Genomic DNA, 27,904 nt, shown 5'->3' with positions numbered 1-27,904 from the left:
CAGGGTCATGCTTTCATTTATTCACTTCATATAAAAATCTCTTAAGAATGCATCTGAACACAATATATAATACTATAACATACATTGTGTGAAACTTTTGGAAACAATAAAATAACCACCTGGAACAATGCAGTGTTCAACAGACATACAAACCCATTGATCATGCACAACTGTGCTATTTTCATTAACTAGTTAGTCACAAGTTGGACCAAAAGCTTGAAACATATTTTACAAACTGAGATTGACGCCGCTCACGATGCCGGACAAGCTTTGTCAGAAGAAGTTTCACAGCACAATTATTACATCAGTTCACATTTTTGTCATAGAAATTCACATTGGGTTGTTCAGAAATCGGAACGTGACATTTAAAAGCCGGCCCGTTCGCGGGGGTTTCTTTTTTCGGTTCCCCCCTCTAGGTTTTCAGCACTTCCAACCGCTCGCCCGCTGCCCTGGGGTCCGGTGTCCCCCCCAGCTCGCCGTGAAGACGAACCCCCCGCGGGCAGCTGCCACCCGAATGCCCTTCCTGGGTTGCGTCTGTCTCTTCAGCTATGTTCAGGTTCTTGTATTTTATGCAATACAAAAGGTTACAAGAAAAAAAGGCAACTCTTATTCCGAGTTTTCTACACAATTAACATCGCCGCCGACAGGCAATGTTAATCCATATAAATTAATAACTTACAAAACATTACAGTATATACATTACGTAATAAATACACTGTTATAAACAGTAATGGAGGTGTTAGAGCTCAAGGCAGTGCAGGAGGAGGACGGTGGACCTAAACCTAGGAAACGTGAACGATAGGCGAGAGAAACACAAATATCCGAGCGTGCAACTTCCACTGAGCCAAGGAGCTGCCGAGGGGGAACGCGCATCACACGCTGCCTTATCACGCTTACTTATATATGTACTGCGCTGTGCCATGGAACCAAACTACCCTCTATCCTGCGCACGACAAAAACAAAACCCCGTTGAGGAAAAAATACTGTTATTCCTAGCAAGTGAACAGCGATGGTGCACGATGGCATGAAGTGACTTTAAACGGGTCGCCTGGGGTATTAAGAAGACGATTAAAGGTGCAGTAATGCAAAACAGAGGGTTTCCCTTCTATTTAGTCCGTAAAAGTGATTAACTGCAATAAAGTGACAGGTATTGCCCATGAAAAAAGGAAGACTGCTTCTTGTAACAGGAAGAATCAAAAAAGTATCCGTCAATTTTGAAACACTTTGTGTCGCTTTTTATACTAAACTCCATGTATTTGATTAATAGACTCTTGAAAAGACATGAAAGTGTTTACAAAGAAGGCACACAGGTCTGCGGACAGGTGGTCAGGTGGACAGGTTTTATATGGAGAGTTATTAATCAGTAGTTTCTATCAGTCTAACTGGTATAAATTCCAAAACTAACAGTATAAAATCTCTCAGTTGTGTGTCATTTACTCTTCAGTCACGACCCAAGCCAGCTCCAGGACAACACGATGCTCTTAGCTGACAAGGCTTAAACCACAATGTAAATCACCTGTTAATTTCCTGAGCAATCATTCACTACACGATCTTTAACCCTGACTCCAATCTCAAGTAGCTGGGAAGATCTTTCAGCCAATGTTAGACACAGGCCTCAGACCCAGGCTGCAGGCTAGTCCGTGAGACTGCTTGCATGCTCATTAAGTGTTTAAAATCCACACACACAGGTACAGGACATTATGTGTCGACAGGAGACGTATCTTCTGTCACAATTTCTATGTTCGCCTCCCTCTGTGAATCCTCCTCCCCCGGGTCGGCCACGCAGAGTGTCTTTGTATTGCTGAAGTAGCCGATGCTCTCGCCGTCCTTCTCTGGTCCATCCGAATCCTCCTCCTCCAGCGTCAGTTCAAACTGGAACTTCTCCATCAGGCTCTGACAGTCCCTGCCCCGCTCCTCCAGTGGAGGAGACGGGCTCTGAGGTATCATGCTCTGGTACCAGTTCCTGTTGTCCTCCAGCGTGTCCAGGATGTCCTGGGCATCGGGCTGCACCAGGTCAGCCCACGTCTCCCAGAGCGGATGGACGATGTAGTCAATGAATCCCACCTGAGAAACACAGGAACGTGCACGCTTAGGGGAAGGGAATGGCTATGAGCAGATGGGTGTCTAAAAAGCTCAAATGCTGTTAATACATGATGTTTACGAGCAAAATACCCGCCTCGGAGCAAGCCCCCAAACCAACACAGTCTAATTGCAGACATAACCATCTGATACTCAAAGCTGCACCTACAACGTTGGACTAGGTTGACATCTTGGCCAAAAGCAAACCTTGGAGGGAAGTTTAACTAAAAGCATGAGCCACCTGGAAACTCAGCGACGGAGCTGCCAATCCCATCCCTGGCTGCATGCGTGATTTTAAATATCCCTGTAGATGTCCCTTCCTGACTTGCTGATCAACTCCTGCTGATCAACTCCTTGCTGATCAAAACTCCTGCTGATCAACTCCTTGCTGATCAACTCCTTGCTGATCAACTTCCTGATCAACTCCTGCCCTGCAGACGTCGGGGTAAAGCCATCGCTCTGGAGACAGAACATCCCACCGAGGGATGCCTCCTACCAGCTGTTAATGCACAGGGACGTTTCTAAAATGTCTTTACGACACTTTACGACATTTTAAGACTTAAAATGTCTAACGATCACTGCCTTTACCCTAAGCATTGAGAAAGTTTGCTGTCTCTCAGATAGGATTCCCTGGTGACTGCGAACAAGGCTGGTGCATTTATGGCAGCTCTGCCGTTACCCCGGGGTATCGATGTGGCTGGCGGCTGTGAAAACGCCAGTGCTCCCAGGGCGAGCAGCCGACCTAACGCCGAATGCCACTGCGTTTATGGACTGAAGTTTGACCTTTAGGTGTATTTTACTATGGTGTGTAGTTTGTACCTATTCTGAACTGTTTCACGGTTCTGCATCTTTAAACATTTCAGCATTTCTCCTCTCCTCTGCCAAAGCAGCCACCGTGTTTCTCTGCGGAGCCAGCCCTGGTAGAGATTTCCTTTCCTTTCAATTTGTTTTGGAAAGAGTGCCGAAAGCAGGTCAGCTCATCTCAAGAAATACTCCTCCCGCGCGAAGGCGGATAGACCGCTGTTGCCCGACTCCCATGGAATGACGTGCCAGCGGTGGAAAGAGTGAGGGTTGTGGCCGAGCCCGTCAGTCCTTCCGCCGGTTGGCGCGTAAGCTCTGAGCTAAATCATTTTTCAATTGTCTGACTAAGAGGACATACGTCCAGGATGGAGAAAACTGAATGGCCATAAAGAGGATTGAAATTCTTCCGTCTTGGCAGAATGTGTCACTTCTCTCCTCGCTCCGCTGGACAACATTTCTGTGCAGCAGGAAAATGGCTCTCAAAGGGGCCAGACTCAACGTGCAGATGTTTGCTTTGGAAATCACACATGCCTCCTTCAGACACAACAGGATGTCAATAGAACCGTTAACATTCAATTGTAACATACTGTTGAGGCAGCTTAAACAAAAAGGTGATGAAAATTTCCTGCAGCACATGTTCCGGAGCACTTTTAAAGTGAAAAAAAATTCTGTATGGTTAGCTAATGGCTTCGCCACCACCCAAAACGCTCAAGGGCTATACAGCATCAATGGCTAGAGATCGGTCACTTCGTAGCCAGGTCATTGTTTCTTTAAACAAACATCCCAAATCACAGAATAGCTGGCCAGATGGCCGAGCACTGATCTTAAAACATTTTGATGTCAAGATGTACCATCTACAGCTTTGAGATACTTGCATACTATTTTCCCGTCAGTTCCTTGTTTCACTCCAGAACAGACACGCCACCTCCCTTTCTCCTTTGCCACTAGTTGGGATTTCCATGGTAGCCATTTTGTGCAATTCCTGTTCTTTTTACATAGCAAAAATGCCATTTTGAAACCTCTGTGGAAGTGCATATGTGAAACAAAAAATTAATTGGAGCTCACATGCGGAGCACATGGGCATTTCCTGGCCAAGCCTGGCCAAAGGATTCATTTCTTGTTAGGTTAAGAAATAAGACAGATTTTTCCAACAAAATCACCATGCGGTTGAGTGAATAATTTTGAAACCACTTGGCTTAGCCCTAGAGGACATTTGGAAATAATTATCATCAATTTTGTTACTTATTCAAGCTGAAAAACCTCAATGATGACTTGCTCGAGTCATTTAAAAACAACAACCAAGACACCATTATATAAAGATTGGAATATGTTTAGGCAAACATAAATTACCGGCTTCGTTACAGACTAACCGGGTGAAATTTTACAGCCTGTGCTACGCGGGTCAGAACAAAATTTGACCTTGAAATCGTTTAATCTATGAATCAGAACTAGGGATGAGCCAGTTAAATCTCAAAAAACAAGACATATCCAGCTCCTTTTAAGGTTTGTATTGACATAAATAAATATTTCTTTGACTGCGCCCGGCACACGGCAGCTCCATCAGACCTCTAACTTAAACGGCCAGATCATGCACTACAAAACTGTTCTGCATGAGGCTGAATAACGACTGACATCCAGACTTTTCCAGTGTCCTGAAACGGATCTCAGCTGGGAGAAGCTCCTAACCCCGCAGTTCAATGGGGCTGACATTGCTATAAATGTCTAAGACGGGGTACGACATCAGTAGGTTTAGGAGGTGCTAATTAAGGAGGCTGGAGGGTGTGAAGACAGAAGAGACCTGGCAGAAGGGGAGATCAGAATTGCACTTTTCAGGCGTGGGGAACGAAAGGAAACGAACTCACTCTGGAAACTGGGACGCAAACAGGGCAAGATGAACGCGCATTTGGAAATGAGGAGACGCCAAGGGGTACGTAAAGGAGCCTGAACAGCCTCGCCAGTCTATACGGGCTTCAGGCACAGCTGGATGTCAGGGTCAATCAGAACCAACCCTCTGAATAGTTGGCTGTTTGCCTAATTGTGCTAGAGAAAGCAGATGAATTTTGTCTCCGCTTTAAAAATACAAGCTTAGGCAGTACAAAAATGCGGCTCGCAGCCAATTACCTGTGATTTTTCCACTGACGCTGTGTGTTTGTCGCACATTGGGCTGATTTCCATTCCTCTTTCTCGCTCTTTGTCTCCCTGCTGGAAGAACTCCTCCATGATCCTGTCCGTCCACTGCCGGTACAGCTCCAGAGACTTTGTGGGATTACTCAAGTCCGCACAATGTACCATATTTCGGAGAACCTGCAATTACATTAATCAGAAAACTCATAAAATGAAATGGAAAAAGAGGACGGTTTCAAGCTGTATCTGCTTGCTTAATTCAGAACATTTAACCACAAGACTCTTCGATTATGCAACAGCCTATAAAAATATTAACATCGTAACATCTCCGTATACGAGACTAGCTGCTACGGTCCGCTTCAAAAGTAAAACGTGCTGTATGTTTTTCAGACAACTCGATACTTACACAGGGTGCAGTTGTGGCAATGTTCATTACATCATATAGGTTTGTTTTTGAATGCAGGTGCTTTCCACCATTCAAAATCTATTTCCATGCTCTCAGATGGTTAAATGCTCCTACTTTATTAAATGAGTAATATCCCTTACACACACACAAAAAATGTGCCTGACTAACTGTGGCTGCAAGGATTTAGACAGCAACGGAGTGACCTGTTTTAACATCAGCAGTCTTAAATAAAAACGTAAGGAGAGTTTTCCCATCAGTCTGTTCTTAAGAAGCTGGCCGTCAAAGTGGAGGGAGGATCAGGACGTATCTTGTCCTACTAACTACGTAACCCCGTTCCAGTACTGCTTTGTCATTTCTGTAAATCAAGGATTAGACTATGTAGGGAACAGAGTGTACATCACTAATTTCAGCTCAGTGTGAGAGCTGCTTCAGGTATGGAGTTACAAATTAAATTCTTGCAATCTCGCGATGCTAGAGCAATCTTGCTATACTTTTTCAACAGGAGGAACACACAGGAGAAAGCAGCAAGGAAATTCAGGAGCCCTCAAAAGCCCAGCCTTATAGATTCACCTCCGAAGAATATGCATGTTTGCAGTTCCATGCTCTAAGTGTTAAAAACATAATCCCCTTTACCGAAAAGGTATGGGGCCACCTTGTACCTCTTTGTGGTGCAGACCAGAAGAAAATGGTTGCTGAAAATTTAGGTCAGTAGCTTCCATATATGGTCCATTTAAAAGCCACCGTAAAAACAGGAGCATGGTTCCTTCAATCCTGAACAAAATACACAAAATTGAGGAAACTCGGCTCTCGTACCTGTATTCTGTCTGTGTAGTTGTCCAGAAGGAGGACTCCTGAACTGGTCACTTTCTTAGTTTCCACCATAGTCTTCAGATCAGCTAACAGACTCATATGCTTGGACATATCTGTCGCCAATACCTTTACAGAAGTGAAAACACAATCTCAGTACGGGCAACCATACAAAGAAGCCAGTTTTTTGTTTAAGAAGAGGAGCAGGGTGCGCATAGTTCATACCATGTCGATCACCATCTTCCTGAGCGTCTGACGCTGTTTCTTGGTCAGGTTCTGGAAGATGTCACAGTGCTCCTCTTGAAGCAGTTTGAAACCCACAGCGAGATGGTGGTTCTCCAAGACAGATTCGTCATTGTACATCAGAGCTAGTTCGGAATCTAGCAAAGCAACATAAATATGTGACTCCAGCATGTGAAATGTGTGATTTCAAAGAGCAAACGTTTGTCCTGGGTACTGAAATGTTTATCTGTATGCAATAAATCGGGAAAAGTTTTCTTTTTTTGCTTCATGTGTGCCAAGAGCATGCAGTTTTCTCATCCGAGCACATATGTATATAATATAAACAGCCCTTTGCTCGGTTCTGATGAACAAAATAGTACTCAGTTGACTTAGTTACGGGCTTCAGAATCACTGACAACAGAAAGCATGAATGCTGCAAATGCACTTTCCAAAAAAGAACAATACTCATATTTTGGAATCAAGATACATGCTTAGCCTGTTGCAGAACACAATATAAACCACAATATTTAGCTTTATCGTTGTCAATAGCAATAGCATTATTTATCTTATATTAATGATAAAATTTGCACTCAGGACTGGAAGAATTATTATGCGTTAGCAAGTAGTAATATCCACAAGATTCAAGGGCACTTTGCAAATTGCACTACAATAGCTTCCTTTGTTAGGAATTTCATTCTAATTACTGCTTTATTTCAAAATATCTAACTAGTTTACTGCACAGTATTTTGAGAAAGCAATGCAGTCTGAAAGTCATAATTTGTGACCTCGCTGTAATGGAAAATGCATGTCCATTAGCTTCCAAGTTTGCAGATGAAATTATTATTGTATTTGAAACAAAACTCACTTGTATTAATAAGAAATTGATTTGAGACCCCGGGGTGATCCACATCATGAATTGCAGCTGCAAAAATTGCAGCAAGGATTTCCAAATCAGTGAAGACGGCCTAGGAAGGAAAAAAGGAATTTGTCAGAGAAGTCCTTATGTATTATCTCTTAACAGTTTGGGAGGCTGATTTAGAGAAACAAATTGTGCTTTTTAAATTAGTTTTCTGAGGACAAGACATTTACTTAGAAGAAAGGTCTACAAGCAGCATGTGCTCTTTAAGATGAAACCGAGATTCCAGGCAAAGCTGCTGCTGAAATTTCTTAATGGTGATTTCTCTGGCAGTAAATTGAGCCCTCAGAAGAGCACGCAGTCCACTGCTTTTTGCAAGTCTGAGTGCTGCTGGTGATTGACTCAGCTTAAGGTTTTTCTCCTATGTTCACATAGGCAATGTGGTGCTTTTAAGCACCTAATCCCACCTTTAGACACGACGACTGCCCAGCACAAAGCACTTAGTTCAAACTAGGTAACTCACATCCAGCGCAGGGGTAGAGAGCAGAACATGCGTGGACTGGGCAACATCAGCAGCATGGAGGCTGTTGTGGTAAGCTACGTCCGAATGGTAGTGGTCTTCTAGCGTCATCATGTACGTTACAAAAGTGTCTGATGAGATCTTGAATGTTTTTAGTAGATCTCGCTCCTGTATAATAAACGGTACAAGCATACATGCATGTATCAAATAAGGATGTCATACTGTAGAAGGCAACAAAACAGAAAGCAATTAGAAACCGAAATGGTGTTGTAAAAGAACAGCAAATTTGATCAGAAAATCACGAACCTGAAATATAGCGTACATAATGCAGGTGAGCGGCCTGTTGTGGGAATACCTTGCAACATTAAATATGTTGAGACCCCACTTATTCAGATCTTCCAGTTCCTTTAGAAAGGACAAAAAGAGAATGGTTACAATATTTTTCAAGACAATTCTGCATTTATCACTTGCACCACATCTTCTGCATTTTCCAAAAGTTCAGTCTTCATTATGGTAATTACATAAGTGCATGAACACGCGTACTGAATAAAGTACACGAACACAGAGTAACTGTGAAGGGCTGATGCCAAAGCACTTGTACAAGGTGAAGACATTTCTCTGTGTGGCAGGGGAATTATTTGTGATGTGTGTTTCCAGGCAGCAAGAAGAAATGCCCTGATAGGGACAAAGGCCCCATAGCCAGTCTGCTGGACATAGCGTTGTTATACGATCCTGTGTTTGATAATTGCTCTCCTCAGCCTTCATCACTTTTTAAAAATTATTTTAGTGATATTTTCAAGGAATTTATGAACATAGAATGTGCTGTTAGGGCCTGGCACCATTAATTCCAGCATTTGTAATGGCCATATCACTTCAGGGATACCGATTCCAGTTTTACAAGGGGGGGCAGTCCATCCAGCCCATCCACCCCCGGCTGCCAGATAATACCGATTCTCCCAGAACTGCAAGAATCTGTCATACCTTGGCCAGATGGTCTTCCTTTTCTGTTTTCACACCAAATCGTGAAATGCTGGTGTTATTTAAGCTTGAACTATGCATTAATTTTTTCACTCCACTGATCTGTGTCATGAGCTGCTGTTTTTTCTTCTTCTCTCTGTCTTTCTGAGTGGGAGAAGGAATCTCCACATCATTCTGCTTGTCTGTAACAAATAAAGGTGGAATGAGTCAACATCGTTTGCACTGTGAGCACCCATCACACCCCCCAAAATCAACCCTTAGCTTTGCTGATTAACTGGCTCTGCACACCAGTTCAAACCCATGTGTTTCTACTGGGAGCCTTCTCTAATTTTGGGACCAAACTGAACCAAAATCAAAGCCGAACAGCCACATAACCTCTGTTTGCCTTCTGCGAGACTGAACCTTCCCGCTCAGCCCTGCTGGGACATGAAGCACCAGGCTGCTTTTGTCGTAGCCATTTTCAAGCTGCATTGCTTGGGGACACAGCACGTGTCCAGGAGCTGGCTCTCCATGCCTGAAGGGCACCAGCTTCTGCTTATGGCTAGATCTCAATTAATTTTTATTGCCTATTTTCAGGAAAATAAAATATATATTCAAACAACACATTTTTCCTCAATAAAGTACATAAGCATATATTTTCACATTCACTCTGCTGATACTTATTAGGGCCAAACCTATCTCCAATACCCCCTGCTCTTAACACCAACCTAATAACAAATTGGTGTCACTGATTTATTAAAGGTTTGTCCTTTACAAATATGTATAGAATAATGCGCAGGCCATATTTCTATTGTCATGCTCAGAGATAGTAACAATATCAGTGCACGTTAAGTAAGCACCTAGTGGGGCACAAACTTGGCTGTGGAGATGTGTTTAATAAATACACCTATCCACATATGCTACTTACTGCCTTTACAACTGATTTATTTGCTGCATTAAAATGGAGATACAGTGGCTCATTACTTTCATACTAACCATTTTTTCATGAACTTTTAGAAAAGGCTACTATAATCGTGTTGCACCTTTGCGTCTCTGAGGACCTCTGGAGGGACCAGGCATCTAGGCATTAGTTACTTTTGCCTCGGCTTAATTAAAACCCTCTGAAATAAGAACTACCAGCGTGTCTGCAACACTGCAATTAAGAAGGAAGCCATTATTCACAGCAACAGTCAAGCTGACATCAATGGGTGTTTCCCTTGTGTGTTTCTGTTGAACAACAGAAGGACTTTCCTCTACATAATCTCCTTAGCAATGACTAACACTAAGGCAGCGTAAAATGGACATTCTTGAACAGAAATCTCTATAATTTGTTAAATCACGTCCCCACGGTGGTGGCAGCAGCAACACCCCTGGCCCCTTAGGAAAGGGCATGTGCTGAACAGCCATCGTGATCTTCCCCGTTTACGTGATGTGGCCAACGATAAAACCACTGTTTTTCATCTTTGTCCTTCATACGGATCTAAAGCTAGCGTCCTTGCTCTCACTGACCAAATGGTGACTGCAGGACTGGTCCCTCTGCAGAGGACATCACTTCTTGGTGCCTTCCTCAGCTCATTTAATAAAGTCAAGAGACTAAATGAAGTAACGTGATCTGGTTTTAATATCTGTAAGTTATCCCCATCTAACAAACACTGTTTGGAAATAAATGAATGGCCTATCCACATATTTCTTTTGTTTGTTTGTTTAACTTCCTCAGTTGTAGACTCCTGTTATTTTGTGTGTTCATTTCATTTTAAATCAAGTTTTAGGGGGGAAAAAGTAATTCATAAAAATGTAACAGCATGACTTCCTAAAAAAGCTTTAAGATCCTTTTAAAAGCTCTACTCATTTCTTTTTAATAGGAGCAATCAAGTTGCAATCTGGCCCAATCTGGAGAGCCTGCACCACTCAGCATTAACACGGCCCTAAGTGGTTGAGCGGCCCTCATACTGCCACAAAACGGCGAGGACGTCACCGTTACAGAATATGTGGGAAGCAGCAGAATAGGAATGAACGAGACCATTGTCAAGACCTGCAAAGGGAAATGCAGTTACCTGACCCAGCCTGAGTAGGGGGAATAATACAGCCCCATTAGCACCAGCAGCGGCTTCAGCTAATTAGCCCCTGCTGAGATACAGACTCCACTAACCTGAGTGTACGTGTGGTTTATTAGTTTTATATTAGGTCCACAGTATCAAGCCACACTGGGTATTTCTGCTGCAGCACATCCTGCTCCAGAGACATGTGCCTACTGGCAAGAGCTGATAAACAACAAACTCCCTGGAAATGCCATGGTGGTCATGCTCCCCGGCGCGCTGTGTACGCTCCAGGCTCTCCAGCTGAAGAAGTGGCCTGCTGGCTGGCAGCTAGGCACTCTTGCTTCTGTTCCCTGTATTAATTCATGTTCTGGATGTCATGATTAAGCTGAGCGATAAGACAGGGCCAATGGATTCCCACAAAGCAGCTACAGACTTACATGGATTATTAATGATGTGATGTGTCCTAAATGCACGCAGTAGTTCCAGTTGCAACTGGCTTTTGAAATCACTTTAAAATCCCTTAATGGAAATAATTGTTTGTCATACAGTGAATGCGTTCTGGGCCATCTGAACCGCAGGGCATGAGTCCCACATGAGCTCCGGCATCCCACATACACTCAGCATCTGAAGCTGTTGGACTCAGAGATATGTATATGAGGGTCCTGTGCTAAGCTTCGTTTTATATGCAAATGGTCACAAATTCTAAGCTGCTTGAAAACACAGAAAATTCTATTTTTCATAACAAATATATTTTGTGAACACAGAGGATTAATTCCTGTCAGTAGTCTTATGAGCTCCAACAAAACTAATGAAATGCAAAATACTCTCTTTACTCTTTATTCTGACTTCCAGTGCAAAATGAGCAAATACACGCAAAGTAACATATAAAATGTTTGGGCTGAACCTACTTGTCTGAACCCCTGTTTCTGAAGGGTGACGATGCAGCTGTAAGAGGCAGTAGCTGCAAAGATGAGAGTGTGCAGTTGGGCTTGTGTGACTTTGTCCTTTCCGTAAGGTCAGCACAAAAATCAAATATTGCGTAACGCAGCTACCAATAACTTAGTTCAACGTGAACAGAAAAATCTTTTCATTTGCAGCAGGAATTCTTCTGTGGATAGACTTATTCAAACACTGTATTATTTTCCTCCCCATATCCATTTTGAAAGTGAAAAATCAAAACATTTAAATAATGCTCTGCCCCAGAGGAAAACAGGGCACAAGCACCGACTGGTGGGCATTAGGCTGCCATTAATCGTTATCTTTGAGTCACCCGAAAGCTTGGGATGCGATGCCTTACCCAGGAAAGTGTTGGAAATGTACTCGGACACCTGGTTGCCAGAGCGGCTCATCTCGGAGAGGTGTGTCAGCTCCCGGTTCAGCATCCTCTTGAACTGGGAGGGGAAGAGCACATACACAAAGATGGCATTTTTCTGAATGCTTTTGCACATTAATGCAGCTCTAACTGTATCGCAAGCAAGTCCACAGACAAGATGTTAAAAGCAAAATGCTGGAGGTATTTGGAACAGAGTCAGCGACATATGGTTTCATTTAGATACTGTTCAGCATCATCATGACTAGATATTTCTTTTCAGTACACTAAACTACAAAATTAATTTCCTCCAAAGATGCATACTAGTTTTTACTGTAACAAATGAGAGGATAACGTTTCAGGTAATCTCTCTGAAAGATCAAATGCTTGTATTGGTTTTAAATGCCACATCCTTTTGTTCTGAATTTTGTGAGTTTGCTCCATTTTGAATTATGCAAGTAAAAGACAATTGCATATGTTCAGAACAGAACAGAGGAGAAATATGCCATAAATCTGAAGATCTGCTTGCATCATTACAGTAAAATGTAGGATTCAAGCATTTGTCCACCCAGATATACATGCTATGATCCTCCTAATTTTCTAATCACACATTTTCATTGCTGCATCATTTTATCCCGCAACAGTGAATTCCCCAAGGGGAAAAAAAAATGTACATACATGTACGCCGCATGCACAGTACACACATATGTTTATCTCTTGCCATACAGTACACATAAATAACCATTTAAAAAGCATGTTTTCCTTACAGAGGTTTTGTCCAAGCAATACAGCACAAAAAAAGCAGTAATTTATAATCCTTCAGGATTCAAACCCACCTTAATATAACCCCAAGACACAGATAATAAATAGTTTGCTTCAGGCATTTTGGAAAACTCCACGCCACCGTCCACAAATCCTCACGGAGAAATCACCGGTCAGACAGGAGAGCTCGTCGGGCACACGGACACCCCCCTTCCCCAGTCAATAAAAAAAATCAGCGTTCATCGAAGCCAGAGATCCCCCAAAGCCCAGCAGTTGCTAATCCCAGACAAAGCCAAGCTTGGCATCGCATCTTTGCAGAGGGCTGAACGTGGGTGTATTTGCTCGCAGGAGAGAATAATGAAATCAGGGATTGCACGAAGAAACGAGAACTAATCCAAATGTATTCAGCTGGATGGCTGGAAGCACTTATGAATTATGAATCGTCCTGGTTGCTTAGTTGGCTGAAGGGGGTCCCCACTCCACAGTAGCCTTGCTCAGCTGAACTGTACGACAAAAAAATGATGCTGGTTTCTGAGGGGTTGCCAGCTTTGGTAACACAGCCATCTTTTTATAAGGAAGATTAAAATGGAGGAAGCTCTGTGCATATTTGAATAAGTCCAAAGTAGGCAGTAGTCTCTTCTCCATTTCTGCCTTTTTTTAACCCTCTTCATTACAGAGACTGAGGATTTCAAAGCAAGTATTCACGTATAGATTTTTAAGAGCGTAATTTTTCACATTTTTGGTGTGATCATAAATTTTTTCCCCCTACATGGTAAAGGGCAAAATGTAGCAGTGTAGCAAAATGTACCTTTACAAACTGGAAATATTTTTCAGGTAAAAGGTATAAACTAATAATAACCTTAAATCTGTACTGTCGGTCTGCAATCACAATATAAGATTTTCATAAATTCTTTCTTACAAGAATATATTCACCATCCAAATTTCAAGATTTAATCATTACTTTAATTTTTACTTAAAACTGAAATGCAATCACTTTATTAGGAAGCTGTAGCTGTCCTTTTAGCATCAAATCAAAAGCAAAGCACACTGTACTGTGTATGCGATGCAGATCACAGCAAGGAACCACCGCTGATGTGCAGCACTCATACCGCTTTAGGACGTCCTTGGTGATTGCTGGCTGTAATACGCCGCACGACAGCGGCCAGGATTCCTAAAATAAAAGTGCAATCTTTGGTCTAAAATTATTTCCTTTCTCCGACTGCCTTGATTAAAGGTTATCAGCCTCGCTCGGCGTGACGTCACGAGCTGTGCTGTGGGACACGCAGGGCAGGGGGGACAGCCTGTGCTGCATCGCGCCCGCGGCCCCCGCTGCAAGAGCTGACGGGCAGGAGATGCAGAACCTGCACACGGCCCACGCAGAGCCCGCAGCTCCCCGCTTGCCCAGGCTGCCGGACCAGCACTGAGCACCACGAAAATCACGCCTCGCTGGCCAGGCGCGGCTCCGGCCGCTGCTCAGCACCGTCCAGATGGGACTCCCGCTCAGCCTTTCGGCCGTAAGAACCACATAGAGCAAATGAAGTGGTGAACCCACCTTCTTCTCTCCTTAAATTCATGATTATCAGAGGTGGAAAGCTGATGCCACCTCCCTTTTACCATGTGGCTATCTGCGCAGATCCAAGATGGAGTGCTATCTGCTCGGACTCTGCCACCACCATCTCTGCTGTCTTCTCTTGCAGCAACCTGCCTCGCCCTGCCAGTGTGAATGTCACACAGCGTCACCTTCTGGGTTACTCAGCCAGTTTAAACACTGTCTTATGGGATACCGGCAGGAGCGGGATGTGAGGGATGCCGTCTCATGGGATACGGGCGGGAGCGGGATGTGAAGGATGCCGGCTGCCCAGGAGGGCATCCCACAGCACTGGGGCACAGGCAAGGGCTTCGGCTCATGGGGTCTCCACTAAACTTCGTGGCAACCAAGAGGGACAAAAGCCTTTTTGAAACTCCTAAGAGAAACCTTAGTGATGGAGAAGGAGTGGCAGCAAGAATGAAAACCAAGTAAGAGAAAGCCCATGGGAGGAGAGCAGAGCTCTGACCCTATCATTCCTCATGGTGATGTATTTTCGCCGGTCACAAGCACCAACCACCAACATGCGCGCACTCCCACAGACTTACAGCGAAGCACGTGCTGAAACATTTCTCTGGATCGAGGCCTTTATCTTTACAAGGAGAACACCATAATCAGATGATCACGCAAGCGACTTTTAAGCAACGTTGAATCAGTCGGATTTTCTATACAATCGCCCCTTTCAGACAAACATTTGTGGTGGACAAAAGTGGTGGACAAACATTTGAAAAAAATGCCTTTACCTCACAACTGGCTTCATAAAGTACAAAGGGTAGCTGCTACCTTTTCACAGAGGCACAAAGCAATTAAATGGCCTCCACAAGGTCACCCAAGCCATCTGCAGCAGAGATGAGGACAGATAAAAGACCTTGGGATTCTCATATCTGATCTTTAACCAGAAATCTGTCCTCTTCATCTCCTCCGACAGCCTTAATCTTGCTCACTTTTCCAGACTTTTAATCAGCAACCTTTTATAAATGCAGACAGCAGTATTACAGCCCTGCTGAAAGGACTGTTGGTGCCAAACCCAGCCGAGACACCCACAGTGCTCTGAGAATACCCACATGCTTTACAAAGTTTATTGCAATTTACTATCTGAATGATGCTGGCACCTAAGCAGGATTTACTTAACACCATACCCTTTTAAAAACAACACAGTTCAGCACGGAGCGAGGCACGCTGATGGTGCACTCGGTAATCACCATGTCTTCACTGCTCGTGGGGGAGTATCTGGGATTTTTCCGGAGCTTCCCTTGATGTCAGGATGCTCTGGAGCGACACTGCTTCCTCTGAACTGCTTTGCCATTTGCCTGCGGCGCCCGCGGGGAGAAAGCACGTTGCTGCCTCTCTGCACAGATCAATGACTGATGTCATGTGCAAACCTCTGTAACGATCCCTTCGTTAAATCGATTTGACAGCAAAGGGTAAAACAAACAGATTGCACGCTAGCAATGAGAAAATACCAACTGCTCTGCCATTAAGCAAACAGAAGTGTTGCTGCTTTAAAGAGCTCGTGCATGAGCGCAGCATGGCCCTCAGCTCGGCAATTACGATAATGCCTATCAGCAACATGTGGACTTGTGCTGTTATTTTCATAATTAATAATCATCTCGGTGCCTTTTACAAAGGAAATAAGCACCGATAACCTCGCTGCACAGATGGGAACTGAGGCACACGTAAGAATACGCGCGCGCACACACGAGGATGCACACAGGAGGGGATGGCCCACCCTGACTCGAGGGGTTTTTCCCTTAAAAAGAAGCAAAATCAGGAAACGGGCTTGGGGCTCCCTTCTCTCTACCCCAACCTCCCATCACAGGACCATGCAATTAACACATTCAGCTGATGAAAAGAGTGCAGATAACATAAATAAGATGAAGCCCCAACTGCAATTTTTAATAACCAAATACACATGGCGGTACAGCTGACCTTCCCAGCAAGTCACAGAGGTCTAAAACCATCTGGAGGGTTGTGTGAGAAAAAGCCATCGCCATCGCGTAGAGTTTTCCTGTTTTGCGTGCTCTGAAGTAACTGCAGAAGTCATCTGAACCAAATTAAGTCTCCCAGAAATTGAATCATTCTTTGATTACCAGCAGTGACCCTTTTTCATGTATTCTCTGGTAGAGGGAATCACCGTTTCTTTCCAGCTTTCCAGTCGTGCGTGCGTGTGCTAATTTCCTTGATTACCGTTGGGAAACTTCACTCACAGTTCCCCTCTTGGCTGCCCACACCGCACCCTCGCTGCTCAGGTTTTCTCTGCACCGGCAGTTGCACTATTTGCTTTTACTTCTTCAGCTGCAGCGCGGGGCTGAGCGCTGGCCCCAGCACAAGGCTCTGCAAGGACACGACCATGGGGGCCTCTGCGGGCGCGCGGGAGGGCGGTGGCATCGGCACCAAGTGCGTGGCAGCTCCTTCAACCACTCGGCAGCTGGTCCTTCACCCCATCCTCACCAAATGCTCTGCAGGCGAAGCTTGCTTGCCTTCATTTTTGTGCAGAGGAAGAAAATTTGGCCTAATTTATGACAGGATTTGCCAGATTATAAAGCCCAAGCACGCCAGGAGCGCACTGGCTCCGAGGCCACCGCGTGTGATACGCGGTGGAGTCCAGGGCAGCATCCAGCCACATGTGGGAAATCTCCCTGGTGCTTCAGTGGGGAAAATCCCAGCTTTATGGGAATCCATCTCTTTATGGAAGAAACAACTTCCTTTCCTAGGAAGGTTAGGGAGAGCCACACAGAGGCACACACAGTTCTTGGCCTTTCCAGCCCCACACCGGCTCTGGTGATAGTCCTGTTGTTATTCCTGTTCCTATTCCCCTTTGGAGTAGGGCATCAGAGGTGTTCCTGGTGCTTTACAGGGAGAATAAAGACAGGAGGATGTATCTGCTGCTGATGTAAATCCTTTGAAGTCGATTTATACCAGCTGGGGTTCCCTGAGGCCAAGAGTCCTTATGCAAAGAGGCTGCTTAAAAAAGTTTTAGTCATTTGCAGGAGCTGAGGGCAATTTCAAGATAAAAGAGCTGCTAAGATGCTGTGGGGCTCCAGCCCCTAGTACCTAGGGAGAGTGGAGTCCCACCCCGCACTTTGATGGAGGAATCTCGGTGTAGATCTCCAGTGTGTAAAAACGTTTATAAACTCTGTTCCCGGCGACCCACCCTTCTGACGCAAGCATTACATCCCTTGCTCTTCCACCACTCCTAAAAATCCTTAGAACAAAAGGATTTGTGGCACAAGAGTTACTTTCGCCTTTGATTTCCACGCAAAGGCAGCTGGGCTGAATCCTTCTCAGCTTAATCGCCCAGGTAAATCACTTCAGTTCCAGAGGCGCAATTAAACTTTGGTGTAACTCCATTCATTTCAACAGCTCTTCTCCTGGGAATAATTGGACTCCCAGCACCAGGAGCGGGGGAGAGCTGACACTCACCTGCCCGTGTGACGAAGCGGGAACGACAGTCCAGCTGGAAATTATTTACACGCAGGAGGGGAAATTACTCATGCGTGTATACAGCAACCAGGTCAAACAGCAAATGCGTAATGCTTTTGTCTGGACCTCTGGTCGCTCGAAGGGAATGGATGTGACGCTCACGCGCTACTGCAGATTTTTAAAAAGATGAGATTAATCTCATTGCCTGTGTTTGAGAAGCTGGACGAAATATTTGTAAATACCTAGCCCTCTCTTCCTGACACGGATACCTCGTTCCTGTATTGCACAGACACCTAACCCTTAAGCAGACAAAGCTCCCACAGTCAGGATTTTGCCTGAGCACAGGCAGAGCGAGGCTCGCAGGGTGCGACCCCGGGTGCCCCCGGACAGCGGTCGGTACCAGACCTGGACACCCCCTGCTCGCTCCTGAGACGGGCAGGGAAGCAGATCTCTGGCACACGAGCACCCTGTAACTCTCCGAAGGCAATTTTTCATTACTCTGTTTTTTCCCCAAAGTACATTTGGAAAACCTGCTGATTTTGCAGGGCTGGGGAATTTCATTTGTTGTTTTCTTAAAATGTTTGCAAGTCAAAAGAGTTAAAATTCTTTGATTTATAGGAGCAGTCACCCGATCCTTTATCTCTGCTTTCCTGATGTTACATCACTTACAGAAAGGACTGTGTCAAACAAATTTGCAGCTGTCCTTGTTACTTCGTAATTTCTATCGATTTTCCTTTTTAAGCACTCACATGAAGGATGATGGGAAGGTGCATTTAAATGTTTGAAGAAAAAATGAGCCCATTTCACACTAATCAGTACTAAAGACGAAAGTTTTCAGACGTATTTCAGCGCCTGGAGAAAAGTGGAATGGTTGCAGTCAACTATCAGTCATTAAAAAAATCAAATGCTTTTGCAACTCTTTCTAGTTCTTGTTTCCTAAAACAATATAGTTTCTAATGCACTAGAAACTATTTTTAATGAGATACAAAGTACTATTTGGGTTTTGGTTTTTTTTTTGTTTTCCCTTCAGCTTATTTTTTAAACCAAAAAGTAAACACACGGTTATGAAATCTCCAATTTCACATCAAAGGAGAGTTGATTTATATATATGTTCAAAGGAAGACTTTAAAGGAGTAACATCATGACCAACTTGTTGGCCTTATGTTATTAGAATAATTTTAAAATCCACAATGTAAATGTTGATAAATAAATAGCATGTTGCCATAAATCAGCATGTGGCTGCTCATGAAAGCAATAACATATATCTGATGTAGACAGAACAATATTCAGATTTTACCCGTGAAGTTTAGCATTTCTGAAAGCAGCAGAACCTCCCTTGGGTGGGACGTATTTACGCAACATGGGGCTTAAAAAGTGAGGAAGTGGAACCTGAAGCAGGAGTGTTATCACCGGTACAACTCCAGCTCATTTCCAGATAAATGAGACTCGAAATATGCAAATTGCATTAAAATGCCGGAAAGGAAAAACTCCCTATAGGATCCTGCCCAAGGAAAGCACTGTGAATTAGCACTGCTTAGAAACGATACTGAATTTCCTTATTTAAAAGCAGGCTCGGGGCACGTTACTCACTTGCTGGGAACTAGTAAGGCAGAAAAAAAAACCCTGTCCACCCGATGCTGGGTCATGGAGAAACCACCCCGTTTACTTTCCTGAAAATGAATGTGTCATGTGTTTATAAGGTGTGCCCGTCTGAGTTTTCGTTGGCACAGGGAGAAAATGCCTGCCATACCCTGCAGGGCCAAATCTGCTTACCACCTCCTCGATCGGGGCAGTCCTGCAGCATCTATTGCCGATGAGTTCAAGTCTCACTATATCCGACACCGTTGTGTTTGGTACCCAACAGCCCTTGGTTTAGACTTACATTTGTTTGGATTGACGTACAATACCACGACTGAGAGAGTTTAAGATTTCATGCTGCATGGTGTGACAAAGCACATATCGTGGGGCTCCTCGGATGGAAAAACCATGGCAGTGGGGTATGGCCCAGTCTGCAGCTTGAACTGAAGCTTTGGGTTCCTTTGTAAGAGGCTCAGGTCGGTTTCTCCTTCATCCAACATGTTCTTGCTATATTTAAGAGCAGGTCTCTTCTAGCCAATTAATACATGCAACTGTATCTGGAGTCTTACATGTCAGTTTATTATATTTTGTATTAACTTCCTCACCAGTAAGCAGCAAAAAAATGCCGGGCACCAAAACCCTTCACCTGACAAAACCGCAAGAGCTCTCGATCAGAAAGAAGCTCAGCAGCAGTCCCCCAGGAACTGCTCTCTCTCCATCACTGAAAAGTGCATTTTATAACATAAAACAAATTGCACTGTAAGGAGAAAGGACCACAGAAAATGCAAGCTACAGGCAAGGGGTAACTCTAGCACCACCTTTCCCAGAGCAGCTGTGTGCAGCGCGGTGAGCATTCATACCAGTTTTTCATCCCAGTGCTGCTTTTATTCTTCACTCGAACAAGAGGTGAGTCAATCAAACCAGAAACAAGCAAAAACACTTGTTCTGCAAAATCATTTTTATAGAGTTTTACCAGGTGGAAAAATGTTCATCGTGTTAACCGCAAAAGGAATATCAGGAAGAAGAGACGACGAGTACCAGCCCAAGCTGAAGGCTAGGAAGCAACAGCAAAATTAAAACCTACAGCAGCTTGTTTGTTGACAGAAAGTTGATTAAAGACCTGATGCAGCTGACAACATCTGTGGCCTCGAGAGCAGATAGTGCTCCAGAAGGCTGCAGATCTCAGACCAAAATCTTCTGTCAGTCACACCCATGCAAACCACACTGATGAAGCCTCGAGTGCCAAAGGAAGTCAAACGACTACGTAAAGAGTGCCCACAAACCAGAGAGCCTCCCCAGCCGCTCGTCCCTGCCAGGGCAGGCAGGGAGCAGGCAGAGGCATCCCTACTCCTGCAGGGCTTGGGGGTGAGCTGTGAGGAGATGCTGGACATTCGGATGAAATATGCCTGGATTATATTCTCAATCTTCAGAAAAAAACAAAACAACTGAGAGGGGAGAGCATTTGTCATTTAACAAGAGAGCAATGCAATTAAACATGGGATTTTGTTAATCGTATGAAGCAGCAATTTAAATTTAATTTAAATTTGAGTCAGGCTCTGCAGTCATCATTTAGGCAAATCCAGCTGGGGTTTTACCTGAGTAGGAGAACAGGCTTTGGAAAAGTCAAATAACTTTGTGCCGAGATTACTTTTCCAAGATGCCCATAATGAGAAAAACTCTGGCAACTTTTAATCAACAGAAGTCTGTCTGCTTCAGAAAACACAGGATAAAGAGTAAGTCCTGTGGAAGAAGTCAGTGTAGCTCTACAATACAGTATCCCCCTCCAAAAAAACGTGGCAGTTGTTCCTGCCAAAATGAAAATGAACCTAATGTAAGCACCAAAACCATAAGGAATACACTAATTAATGTAAATATATTTCAATGAAAAATCCTTCTTACATAGAGATAGGCAAATGATTTGCAGAATAATTTTTATGTAGCGTTTGCCCAGCTGTGCTACACCAGCAGCAAGGTGAGGCACTTCTCGTTTGTTTGCTTTGAACACAGAGCAAAGGCTTTAATCAGAGGAATCTCTTCCTCTGAGAGCTCTGACGGATGAGCCTTCAAACCAATACATCTCCACAACATGTTCTGGCTTTGATAACACAACATCTTTCAATTAAGTTTCACTTAGTGCAAATATTTTGATCACCAGCTGCCCCACCGAAAGAAGTTGCTCTGCAACTGCGTAAAAAACGAGGAGTTTGGAGTCAGGCTGTGGAAACTGGCCTGGTCCACAAAATCAGGGTCAGGATTAGGACTGCTCCGAGGATTAAATCCTACTTTGAAATCCTTCACAGCTCACCCTCATCCTAAGTGATGCTTCTCCTCTGAGATTTCATGCGTCTCAAGTATCCTCACTTCACTTCCAGAGAGGTCACTGCTCTGAACAGTTAGTCACCCTCCAGTCCTGCCCTCAGATCATGATTCATTTTGAACCTGCCTTTGAGCTATTATTTATTTAAGCCCCACCCTAATGTGTTATAACATAAAAGTCTGAGAATGCAGAACTTTACGACCCATCACATCCAAATACAAGCAGAAATGTTTAAAGGACATGCTAGAAGGTCCTGGGGACTGCCGTGTCCTGGAGGACGGCAGCTCCCCAGAAAGACTCCTGGGAAGATGGATTTGAACCAAAATTCAAACCCCTAAGTCCTCATCTCTGCTGTGGCTATCTAGACGTGCACCAGCAGCACGTACGGTGCGTGGCCATGGGATCTCCCTCGTATGGGCTCTTCCCACTTGTTTACTGCAACAGTCTCTGAGAATGAGAAAGCATCTGCCACTCAAAGTCACTCTGCTCTAGGAGGGTATCTCGAACAGTGGCACTGGCTCCTGACACTGTACTGGCACTTTACAAAGACAATGGTGCAGCTTTCCAATATTTCATTTTTTTAATATTCGGATCAGTTTAACTAAGATATCTGGAAACCGGGGCTTGCAAGACCAAACTATTAGATTGTTAAATAAGCCCACATATAGCCCCACTATTCCACCCCACTCTTATGACATATTTGACATAATCAGAATGATTTATTTTAGTGGCCAAAGAGCAAGGATACAGAGACAGCTCAAATGGATACAGAGACAGCTACCCTAAAAGTCCATTTATGATAGTGATGAGAACTGATACACAGGAGACTACTTGGACCCAGCTTCCCAAGTCTTGAACATCCATGAGGAGCTTTGAAGGGTTTCACAGGCTGGGGCAGAGCCACCATCCAGAGCTGGCTCCCCTCACCCAGCAGGCTTCACTGGAACCTCATGTTCACCACTCCCAAGTGTCGCTGTTAAAAAACCTGGGTCCTGCATCACACGCAGCTTTGCCTTAAGAAATACAGTGCCCTGTCCTCTAGAACAAGGATGTCCTCAACACAAACAAAATGCCATCAGAGAAAACAAAGATGGAGTGAATATTCCCACCCTCAGGTATAAACAGCTCCTACCGCAGTGTTCATCAAGCACAATGATCCCCTAGTGTCCTGCTCTGCAGACAGCAGCTGTACGTCTAAGAAACAGTTAACGGCTGCGCAGCACGCAGCGTGCGTTAGGGTTCTGTAGGGACCGGCTCTGCAGGGACCACGGAGGAGCAATGCCAGGGGCTGCTCTGACCGGCCCGCCACACTCCGGAGAGCTCTCCCAGGTGCTCGGTCGCAGATCCCCGTTTCCATAAGGCGAGTCCCCAGGCGAGGGGAATACCGGCATGCGGCTGGGGAACCGCGTGCAGAGTTCAGTGATTCATCCCGGCTTGTAAAAACAGGAGACGTGGAAGTCTCTTTGTTTCGCTGGCTGCTGCACAAGCGAACAAGCCTCTCTTTGTGCAGCACTCGGCTATTTTAAAGGATATTAAACAAAGGAAGTTACAGCAAAAGCAAGCTAAAGACTAAACAGCTCAGCACCACTTAAGGGAAACATCACGTACAAAGAGGACAAGATTCGGGGCTGACGGACTGGCAGAAGACAGGCGAGCGAGCGTGGAGGCTGTGCAGCCCGGCACATACACTGCTGGCACTTGGCCCCGCGCCGTGCTCGACCTCCACCACAGACCTCAGGAGTTTACATTGGTGTCCAGATGTTTATTTAGCCACTGTCTCCTGAAAGCTAGGTGCGGCCTTGCTCCTCTTTTCTGACCGAAATGCCCTTTGAAATACAAGCAAAATTAAATCAGTGATGTTTATCTTAGTGGCTTCTGGCTCACAAGCGACCGAGATAGGAGTGCAGAGCCCCGCCGTGCTGCTGCCCCGAGCTGCCAGCTGAAAACGGCCTTGGGTGGCAAGATTTGAGTCATGTTATTCAGCACTTGCTAGTAACGGAGACGTCTTTAAGAGCTGAAATAAGAGAGTTTAAGGATTTACTCTGCAGTGTTTGTAGCTGCATGGGCAGTGCTGGCAGGGAAGGGTCCCCCAGGGAATAGTCTGGGGACAGAAGCGGGTTTCAAAAGTTGCAATAGCACAAGGCAGGCACCCTGATGACAACACCTCTGCCTGCTCAAAATTAGAATATCCCCACAGACCACAAATTACATTATCTGTCCATTTACTTACTCGATGGACTGCAAAAAGCTCTAAATAAGACCGGTCTAATTTAGGGAGATGGAAAGGTGCTGCTTTGGTCCATTCAGATACGTCCATTTTACGCGTGATCTGGGCTGTATCCTGCATGGACAGGCAGGTAGCTCTTGAGAAATAATACATGTTCTCCATCCCTCATTTCTATGATATTACGGCCCCATAAAAACTTGGAGCTGGCAAGACCAGCATTTCATCTGGGAAAAATACTTGCTCCTTTTTATGATTCGGGGGATGCACTGACCATGTCCTCCCCCAGATCCCAAATGCTGTATTAGGTAATAGAGCTGAGAGGGTCCTGTGCTTCCAGGACAGCCTGGAAGCTGGGCTGCAGAAGCCTGGAAGCTCCAGGACAAGCGAGGCTGCAGAAAGCTGCCTAATGCCACATGCAACATTAAAGGGTGGCCACCAAGAGAGAAAATACCCCCTCTTTACCAGCAGGCCCATGACTCACAAATCCTTCTGAGGCGAGCAGTTGCCTGAGCTGGAAGCCGCACAGGGTGATAAATGCAGGAAGAAAAGAATATATATGCTACAATAACGGAAGTATGTGTGGTCTGCTTCTGCAGGCAGCACTGAGTGCCTACAGAGCTTTACAGGTAATTCTGTTTCATTGCAAAGCTGCAGTGCCATACTCTGCTCACAGCAAAAGATCAGCGTAATGTTAGGAAAATAAATTCCCTTCATGTCGGTTGCATTCCCTGCAACCAGGTAGTTTTCCAGGTAGTTTTTTCTCTAATTTAGAAAGTTAAGGGCACCAGTGCACGGTCAGTTTTCTTTAACAGAAGCTTGCAGCGGGAGCAGCAAAGGACTCGGGCCGGTTTGCAGATTAGGCACTGCTCTGGTAACGCGACAGGACTCATGGACGCTGACGACAGCACACCCGGGGAACAGTTCCCCTCTTTGCCAGTTTTATGTCCGATCCCTGCTCGTAGGACTGTAGGGTCCCACTGTGCAAGCGGCAGTGCTCCCCTGGCTCACCATGTCGTCAGTGCAATCAGGCTCGTTTAGCTCAGAGTAAGATTAGCTGCTCATTTCCTCACTTCTCCTGTAATTAACTCACATCTTAAAAAAGTATACGCACATGTTTTAACTGATGTTTTCCGAAAACCATCAGCTTAGAGCCAGGATGCCGTCCTGCATGGCGTTTCCCCCCAGCGATTCCTTTTTGGTGCAGGACTTCTGAGAATCACCCTGCGCACACGTATGCCGAGATCCTCCCTCTCTCTCTCTGCCTGCTGTTGTTGCAACTCTGGATTTTCTAAACTACGTCTGTCAGGAAGGAGACAGGAAATTCGAGTCACACTTGCAACAGCTGTGCCATGCCTACTATCAGTCTCAAATGACGTAGTTTGGCTTGGGTGGCGCAGGGCCAGGAACTCGGCGAGAGCGGAGGTCAGGAAGATAGGTCACTGTTTATACTGCTCTTGCACTTGGGAGCATGCTGAGTCTATTTGCTTTCTTCCTATCTATACTGTTTCTCTTTCCGTTTTTCTTTAATAATGTGGAGGCCAAGCATCCTGTTTTCAAAACATCTGACTGTTTTGCCTATTTACCGGTGACAAATTTAAATGCCTTTGACCGGAGCAGGCGGTTGAGTGGGATACTTGGGTAAGGGAGAAACCTGACCAATTAAGGACCGTTGCAGCCTCCTCCTGAAGATGCACGTTTCCAACCCAACGGCTTCTCGCACTGCAGGAGATCACTCTGCAGATTGTAGGTCTGCCACCAAAACCCGAAAACCACAAACCCCCAAACTAATTTGTGTCAATATTTACTGCTGATGAGGAAAGGAAAGCGAGGTGTGAGGCCATTTTATGCTTTTCTTTCACAGACAAAAGCGATACTGGAAGTTGACCAAAAAACGCAGACATTTCAGAAACTGGTGATGAAAGAATGGTTTCGGGAACCTTTTGCTTGACCCAGCTGTAAGCCATTTGCACACAGAGGAATCACAACTTTTAATTACTACAAGAAGCAATTTAGTTTTTCCCCTTCACAAGTCCAGATTTGGCACTCAGCGAAAAAAAAAATATCTCAAAATGAAGGGCATCAGCGTCCACATCGGAGGTGCAGCCTTCTCTGCAGCCGAAACCTTTCTCAACTTTCACCCTGGCTTCCCTCAACACAACTCAAAAAAACCCACTATTCCTTTCTTGAAAGCTCGGTCCATAAAACTTTTATTGCTTCCTTTGCCCCTGCACATCGTGGTAATCACTAACAGAGGAGGAAGCTGAAATAACACGGGATTTTTTTGCTCAACTTTTTCCATAAAATCAGTTCATGATTCAGCATTTCTGATTTCATTAATTTCCAATTAGGAAAAAAAAATAATAACATCGGGTTCGTGCAGCACAACTCGGGACTGGGTTTAACCCCGGCAGCCGGCCAAAGGCATGGATGGAGCAGGCACAGCCCCCGTCCCAGGGACCGAGCAAGCTCCGGTGGGGCTGTATGACCCGCTCCATCGGACAAGGCACGGCTGTCAACACCGCAGGAAAGGCTGGGTGCAGAAACCGCGCTTGAAAAAACAAGGCACGGGGATGGGGAGCAGCCAGGCTGTCCCGGAGGTGCGAAGGCTCCGCTGGCAGCCAAGCGCTGCCCCGGGCAGCGGCGGGGATCAGAGCGGGGAGGCGGCTCCGGCCCCGGGGGAGGGAGCGCCTCCCATCCAGCAGCAGCCACCCCGGGAAATTAAGGCCTGACCTGGGGAGATGCTGAAGCGAAATCCGTCTGCCATGCTGCGGCTCGGCAGGACGGGGGCTGGGGAGCCCGGCTGCAGCACGGGACGGGCAGGAACATCAACCGCCGACCGTCGCATGGAGCCGGGCGTTGAGTCGCGTTTCGCCTTCCTTCCTCTCTGCTGCTTCTCAGTATGCTGCCGGGACTCTCCGCTCTCCCTTCTAGCACAGCGTACTTTTCTTACTTTATTTTAGCACCTTACTCCTCGCGGAAAAACTCAAAACTCCCCTTTCGCTCACGGCGCGTTAAAAACTAAAAAAAAAAAAAAAAAAAAAGGTGCCGGGAGGCGGGCGAGCAGCTCCTCTCGGAGCTCATTCCCAGGCACAACCCTTCACTTCGCACCCTCACCGTGTGCTGGCAAGCGGTGCCGAGCCAGCCCACCCCATTAAAAACAAAATTAAACGCTTACTGAAAGACAAAACACCAATAAAATAACGTACCACAATGTTTAGAGTTTGCCATTATTACGGACAGACAACAATGAAGATAATTGAGTTCCCAAGTGATGATTTGTTGAGTTGCGGGCGTTTCTGGTAATGTGGGTTCCGAAGCGACCGGCGCTAATCGAAACCTCTTTTACTTCTCAGAACGGAGCCCGCCGGTAACGATCGCTCTCCCCGCGCCCTCCCGCCGCGCCACCGCGTCTTTTCTGGCCGTGCCTCCGCGGGGGAAACCCGCACCTCCTTCCCCGGGACTCACTTGGACTTGCTCTCCTGTACAGGCGCTGCCGTGCCCCGCGCCGCTCCGCATCCCCGCCCCGCATCCCCGCTCCGCATCCCCCCGCCGCTCGGCTCACCTTGTTGGATGCCATCTCGCTGACGGAGCGGTAGGTCTGGATGGTCTCCAGCTGATCCAGGCACCAGTCGAGCTCCTCCAGCGTCTCCATGGCCAACTTCTGGTAGGGCTCCTCTGCGAAGAGGCAGACGGACATGTAGTCGGGCTGGCGCGGCGGCAGCCTCTCCATGGCGGGGCCGCCCGAGCCGCCGCCAGCGCCGCCGGAGGTGCCGCACCGCTCCCTCATCATGCGGCCGCCGCTGCGCTCCCCTCGCTGCCGGCGAGCAAATCCCCGCCCGCCGCTGGCACCCGGCACGGCCCCGGCCCCGGCCGCCCGCCCCGGCCCGCCCCG

The 27,904-nt window shown here is 45.8% G+C and overlaps 1 protein-coding gene across 3 annotated transcripts; it reads right to left on the bottom strand.

Annotated features, from left to right (window-relative positions):
* LOC142412949 (3',5'-cyclic-AMP phosphodiesterase 4B) lies at positions 1–27,857 on the bottom strand. 3 transcript variants are annotated; one of them, XM_075508935.1, is made up of 10 exons: positions 27,575–27,857; positions 12,109–12,202; positions 8,797–8,975; positions 8,122–8,220; positions 7,819–7,983; positions 7,305–7,404; positions 6,443–6,597; positions 6,224–6,346; positions 5,002–5,184; positions 1–2,064 (listed from the first exon to the last, which is right to left on the bottom strand). In XM_075508935.1, the coding sequence occupies exons 1-10, from the start codon at positions 27,800–27,802 to the stop codon at positions 1,699–1,701; spliced, it is 1,692 nt and encodes a 563-aa protein (XP_075365050.1). In that variant the 5' UTR covers positions 27,803–27,857; the 3' UTR covers positions 1–1,698. The 3 variants fall into 3 exon arrangements, with proteins under 3 accessions (XP_075365050.1, XP_075365051.1, XP_075365052.1); XM_075508936.1 differs by lacking the exon at positions 27,575–27,857 and adding an exon at positions 26,743–26,927; XM_075508937.1 differs by lacking the exon at positions 27,575–27,857 and adding an exon at positions 25,124–25,266.
* Between the last annotated feature and the right edge of the window lie 47 nt (positions 27,858–27,904).

The sequence above is a fragment of the Mycteria americana genome, chromosome 7, assembly GCF_035582795.1.
Source record: "Mycteria americana isolate JAX WOST 10 ecotype Jacksonville Zoo and Gardens chromosome 7, USCA_MyAme_1.0, whole genome shotgun sequence".
Lineage (NCBI taxonomy): Eukaryota > Metazoa > Chordata > Aves > Ciconiiformes > Ciconiidae > Mycteria > Mycteria americana.
The sequence above is the reverse complement of the archived record's forward strand: the minus strand, read 5'-3'. Positions and strand labels throughout refer to the sequence as shown.

What these genes read in the sequence shown, in the direction of transcription:
- LOC142412949 (XM_075508935.1), bottom strand. Translation starts at nt 27,802, where the DNA reads ATGATGAGGGAGCGGTGCGGCACCTCCGGCGGCGCTGGCGGCGGCTCG. An exon ending in TCAATTTCTTATTAATACAA is followed by an intron (nt 6,598 to 7,304) that starts GTGAGTTTTGTT and finishes TTGCTTTGCTAG; the next exon opens with ATTCCGAACTAGCTCTGATG. An exon ending in CGTCAGTGGAAAAATCACAG is followed by an intron (nt 2,065 to 5,001) that starts GTAATTGGCTGC and finishes TGTGTTTCTCAG; the next exon opens with GTGGGATTCATTGACTACAT.